Source organism: Terrapene carolina, unplaced genomic scaffold, assembly GCF_002925995.2.
Source record: "Terrapene carolina triunguis isolate 2854851 unplaced genomic scaffold, T_m_triunguis-2.0 Scaffold31, whole genome shotgun sequence".
NCBI classification, from domain to species: Eukaryota; Metazoa; Chordata; order Testudines; family Emydidae; genus Terrapene; species Terrapene triunguis.
In genome coordinates this window covers 8,267,798-8,273,501 of record NW_020664382.1, presented here as the reverse complement: position 1 = coordinate 8,273,501, position 5,704 = coordinate 8,267,798, and the positions used below count along the sequence as shown (strand labels likewise).

Here is a 5,704-nt window from a genome sequence, read left to right as displayed (position 1 = left end):
ATCACGACTCCAGTCACTTAACCGGGATTCCGCCTCCTTTTGTAGCGGTTTGTCCCGTTCTGGGGCGCAATTTGTGACCCTTCGGAAACCAGTCGTGCAAGATTCATATATTAAAAGATCTCGCTGTTTGGCGGGGTGAGGAGCAGGGTGGAGATCCAGGGTTTTGCTGGCGGATGGTGGGGAGTAACTGGAAGGTATCCCGGTGACAATTCTCCAGTGAGCATCCTGGCGCGGGAGGTGGGGCAAGGGGGGCTAGGGGAGGAGGTGAAGCAAGGTTGGGAAGTATCCTGGGAGACAGGGTGTAACGACGCGTTTGCTTCTGGCGCGGGAGTTGGAAAGTAGCCCGGGAGACTATATCGGATTTGGGAGTTCGTTGCTGCTGAACTTGGGAGGGAGGGAGAGGGGAATGGAGGGTCTCGGATCCTGCTGGGAAGGTCGCACATGAAGGATCTCGGAGACACGGCCGGGAATTGGGAGGAAGAGGCTGAGCAGTGGCCTGGGGTGGCTAGGAGCTGGGAGCTGCCTGGAGCATTAGCTAGGTGAAGTTGAGGCTGCCGCGCAGTTTCTTGTCCCGTTGATTTGGGGTCGCTCTCTGGTTTCTCCTCCTCGCAGGCAGCCTGGTGCGCGGCGCTCTCCCCTCGCCGGGGACATGGACTCCGACGCTAGCCTGGTATCCAGCAGACCTTCCTCTCCGGAGCCTGATGACCTCTTCCTCTCTGCCAGGAATAAAGGCAGCAGCGGGGGCTTCTCGGGGGGCACAGTGTCCAGCTCCACCCAGAGCGACTCCCCTCCAGAGCTGAGCGCCGAGCTGCGCAGCGCCATGAGCGCGGCCGGGGTGGTGGTGGTGGACAAGCTGGGCTTCAAGTCTTCCTCGTCCTCCTCGTCGTCCTCCTCTTCTTCCTCCTCCAAGAAGGACAAGAAGCAGATGACTGAGCCCGAGTTGCAGCAGCTGCGGCTGAAGATCAACAGCCGGGAGCGCAAGCGGATGCACGACCTGAACATCGCCATGGACGGGCTGCGGGAAGTGATGCCCTACGCGCACGGGCCCTCGGTGCGCAAGCTCTCCAAGATCGCCACGCTGCTGCTGGCGCGCAACTACATCCTCATGCTCACCAACTCGCTAGAGGAGATGAAGCGCCTGGTCAGCGAGATCTACGGCGGCCATCACGCCGGCTTCCACCCCTCCGCCTGCCCGGGGGGCATGGCCGCCCACTCCGCCCCGCTCCCGGGTCACCCCGGGCATCCCCCCCCCCCCCCCCGGGCCCCCCCCCATCCTGCCCCCCGCTGCCGTCTCCAGCGCATCCTTGCCCGGATCCGGCCTCTCCGCAGTCAGCTCCATCCGACCCCCGCATGGGCTCCTCAAGTCGCCTTCGGCCGCCGCCGCCTCGGCCCCGCTGGGCAGCAGCTTCCAGCACTGGGGAGGAATGCCCTGCCCGTGCAGTATGTGCCAGGTGCCCGCACCGCCTCACCACCACGTCTCCAGCATGAGCACAGCCAGCCTGCCCAGATTAACCACCGACACCAAATGAACCCCCGGGAGACCCGCCTCCAGTGGGGCAGGGGAGGGGGGCAGAATCTGCCGAAACAAGGTGGGGAGTGGGGAGAGAGACTCCAGTTTCTAGCCCCGAGGAAACGCGGGCACATTTTTGAGACACAGACTCTGTGGGGGCCTCCCTCTAAAGCACAGGCACATATAAGGACTTACAAGGACATACCGGTCTCATCCAAGTTTTTTAAACACACCCTCCCCACTCCCACCCCTCACTACAGGTTTGTCCCCAGGCCACCCGGGGCACCTTCAGGCATGTTCCATACTGATAGACTGAGGACACTCAATCACTGAAGCCCATCGGTGAGAAAGATGAACAAAAACCAATTCCTCTTCCTGCAAACGACTCCACGCAGAACTGATCCTCTCTCCTCCATCATTTCCAGCAGGGAAAGGAGAAAGGAGGCCAGCGTTACGTACAGTACTTGATGTTTTGTCCAATCTCAATAGCAATTGTGTAAACCCTCAGAGCATTTTTTAAATAAATATATGTGCATCTTTTTTAACTTTGATAGGAGGTGAAAATACCTATAGATTCTTCTCCTCAAGTGAAGTAACCAAAATTGCATAGGGTTTTTTGTTTGTTTTTCTCTATTATTTTTACATATTCCCTTTCAACATTTTTCTGGTTCATATCATAAGACATGCAAAGTGATTATTCTGAGCACCCGGCTGGTCACTTCCTACCAACATAATTTGCAAGAATGAAGGCTTTTGATGTAAATGTAGCCTGCAAAGTTTTCTGGGGTTTGGATTTGTAAATATACTGTCCAATGATGATGTAAGTCCGTTATGCTTGAGCTTTCTGTTTGTGCACTTGTACTGGAAACCTTATGAATGGTAAAGGATTTTTTGTTTTGTTTTAGTGTATAACACGATTTTCTTTTCTGCCATCATTAACAAAAAGTTACAAAACTCTTTAATGTGCTTTCTATGTAGGAACTCCACACTGCCTGTGTTGCAATACTGAGAACTTGGGCTTGTTTCTGAAATAACAATTTTTCCTATTACTGCCCCTTGCAGAGATTTTATCATCTGTTTATTTTTGTAAAAAAAAGTTGCTAAATAATATTTATTACTTGTTTGGTTGCAAAAACAAAATGAGTGATCCATGGTTGAGATTTTAAATAAAAAACATTTTAAGTAAAATTGCTTTTTTCCATCCATTTATATTTTGGGAAGTCTAGTGGCTGAAGCCCGGAGTAAGAAGAACAAGACACATTTACTTTCAAAAATATTAATATGGCATCATGGTTAAATAGACCAAAAACAGATCGAAAAGGATTTAGAATATTTTAAAGATAATACTTCCAGCCTTTTTTCCTAACGGTCTTACAAGGCTGCAATTGAAACTGTTTTCCCATCAGTTCTCTAAGTGGCAAGATTAATGATCAATTAACCTAGTTTATGAGGTCCAAACTTTTAAGATTTTCTTAAACAAAACTCAGCATCCAGCAAAAATAAGGAATTGCTTATGAGAAGGAAATATTAAACGCAGGTTGGTGTTGCGTGTTTAAATAGTTCAGAATATGAGACTTTAGACAAAAATGAAAATGAAATAATTTCTACTTCATTGTGTATCTATGTATTTGCCTATTTAAACAATGCTGTACTGAGATATTCAGACACAACAATATATTAAAGCAAAATTTTAGTTCTCGTGCGCTTTAAACCTCCAGCTCTAAAAAAGCAAATTATGTAATTGATTTAAAGAGCAGGTATGTGGAGATGGTTTGCACTGAAAAAGACGCCTTATTTCTTCACTTTTAAAAAAATGAACTCCCCTTCTTAGCAAAAAAAAAAAAAAAAAAAAAAAAGAGGCAAATGCACTTTTCAAATAAGCAATTTTGCTTTGGTTGTTAATATACTTAACATCTGACACCACCTCCTGGGCTCGATTCTACTCCCGCTGAAAGAAATGGCAGCAATCCCATCTGTTTCCACAGGAGCGGGATCGGGCCCTCATTTTCCCATTTCACTCTTCCTTCGTGTTTATTACTACAGTACTTCGCTTAACTTTCTAGATGTTACTGCACTTCCCCCACAGTAACACGCTTTTCTATTGAATAGTGTAGAGAGATTCTTTAGCAATAGTATTTTTGCACACGCCCCATCTCAGTTTCTTGCTTCGACTTGTGCAAATACTTCAGTGGATCCCGATCCTGAGCTTTTTATTTAGGCAAAACTTCAAGGGACTTTAACCCTAAAGTGCACAGCATCTGGCCGGCAAGTCCTGTCTCTTTTCCGGAGCCATTTAAAAAAAATTACATAAAAACTCCTGGTGTCGACTCCAAGATATCCCAGCAGGCGTTTTTGTGCCCACAAAACCTGCCAGGGAATGGAAGTGAATTCGGTTCTTTGGAGCATTTTTATTCAAGACGTGACTATTTTGAAGCAATACTCAAAGCAGATTTCGGCGTGTGCGTGGGGATCTCAGTTTCAGCTAGCGTGAGAAACTTGCAGCTTTCGAGGTATTAGACCCAGGGGAAGGCTCCTTCCACGCCGGGCATTTCAGTCGGTTGGGGGCCCTGCGGCTGAGTTCCACTACAGATCAGCCCTTTTTGAAATCCCACGGGCAGGGCTAATTTTTCTTACTTCCTATAGGCAGATCGCAGCACTTCTACCGATCAGTAACAGCCATTAATAGTATCCCCCCTTTAATGCACGTTAAACATTTTGGGCACCTAGTAGCCTAAGCCATCCTTACTTAGGCCCGGATCCTAAAAACATGGAAGTACGGGCTTAAATTAAGCTGAAGCACGAGCCAAGGAGCGGGGTTTAAGCTGATAAATGATAGGCTACACAGAGATCTAGCATTGCTAGAAAGCGAATCAGCCTTGCGAAGTTGCCAGAGGAACTCCACATTAACTCTTTCGGTGTGGGGAAATGAGGCTGGGTGTCTCTCTGAGGAAGAGCCCAGAGCCCGAGAAACGTGCTGAATTACTCGCCAGCAGGTCTTTTCGGGCTACTTTGATACGCAACTCGATCCCCTCACTCAGGATAGCTAAAAAATACTGGAATTTTCCGAATTTGCTTTTCCAGATAAACCCCTTTCAAGGAGGAATGGGACTAAAAACAAATCTGTGGGGCAGAGACGAGAGACGTAAACTCATTTGATGGGCTAAAATTCTCCTACTCCAATAAATCCAGGCAGCTTTACAGATTTCATGGCTGTTAATGGGGACGGAGAAAGAGAGAGAGTTTTAAACTTCTCTATTAATGTTATCACCTTTTCAAGGAAAACCTTGCAACACAAACGCCACGTGAAGGATCGCACTCACTGGACAATGTGAGCAACTCGCTGCCCTTTCCTGCGCGCAGATATCGCTTTTAAACCCCATGCTAGGAACTGGTTGCATTGCGTTAAGCTAGTTTCTACCCCTACAATTATAAAGCGAGGGGCCAGATCCTGCTCCCCATTGGAGACCGTGGCTAAATTCCCACTGCGTCCAGCGGCTGGCAGAGCGTTTTATTTGGTAGTGGAAAAACTGGTATAGCAAAAGAAGACGATTAAGGTCCAACCGGGGCTCCGGGAACGTGAGAGGCAGACAGACAATATTAGCAATTGCTACTGGCGATCGCTCTTTCCTGTGCTAATTATTACTCTGACCAGGATTACTCGGAACAGCAGATACAATCTCAAACACAAACTGGCCTGGAGAAGCCAATCTCTCGTCACATAGTATTTCCCAAGTCCCCCTAAGAGTCTCTGGAGGCAAGCAGTTCGCAAGATGCCCCGAGATATACCCCCACCCCCACCCCAGAGCGCACACACACACACACAATTGGGTTGCTTCCTATACGAGTGCAACCAGGGGCTCTTTCGTATGTTAATGTGGCGCTCTGATTAAAGAAGGTGATAAGCGCATCCGTTGGGATTTCCTGTGTGCAAGACTAAAAGGTGCCCATTAGATACGGGGAAGAATAAATAGTGAGTGTTAGCGACACACACGCGCCTTGTACCCCGCCTCACTCACCCACCTGGGTTAGAATGCGGGCACCTTCTCCCATCCCACTACTCGTACCAGAGAAAGGAGTTTTCTCTGTTCTCTTCTCAGGACAGGGTTTAGGAAGGATTTTCCTTAAATAGCCCACGCCCTTAGGCATTTATTTTTAAATGCTGCACGTGTATTCTTCTTTCATTGTTTGAAAAGG

At 48.2% G+C, this 5,704-nt stretch overlaps 1 protein-coding gene across 1 annotated transcript; it reads left to right on the top strand.

Annotated features, from left to right (window-relative positions):
* Window positions 1-649: 649 nt before the first annotated feature.
* LOC113406466 (oligodendrocyte transcription factor 2-like) lies at window positions 650-1,529 on the top strand. Its single transcript, XM_026651573.1, is given in 2 exon segments — window positions 650-1,266; window positions 1,268-1,529. Coding segments are annotated over 2 exon segments (879 nt in total).
* Window positions 1,530-5,704: the final 4,175 nt, after the last annotated feature.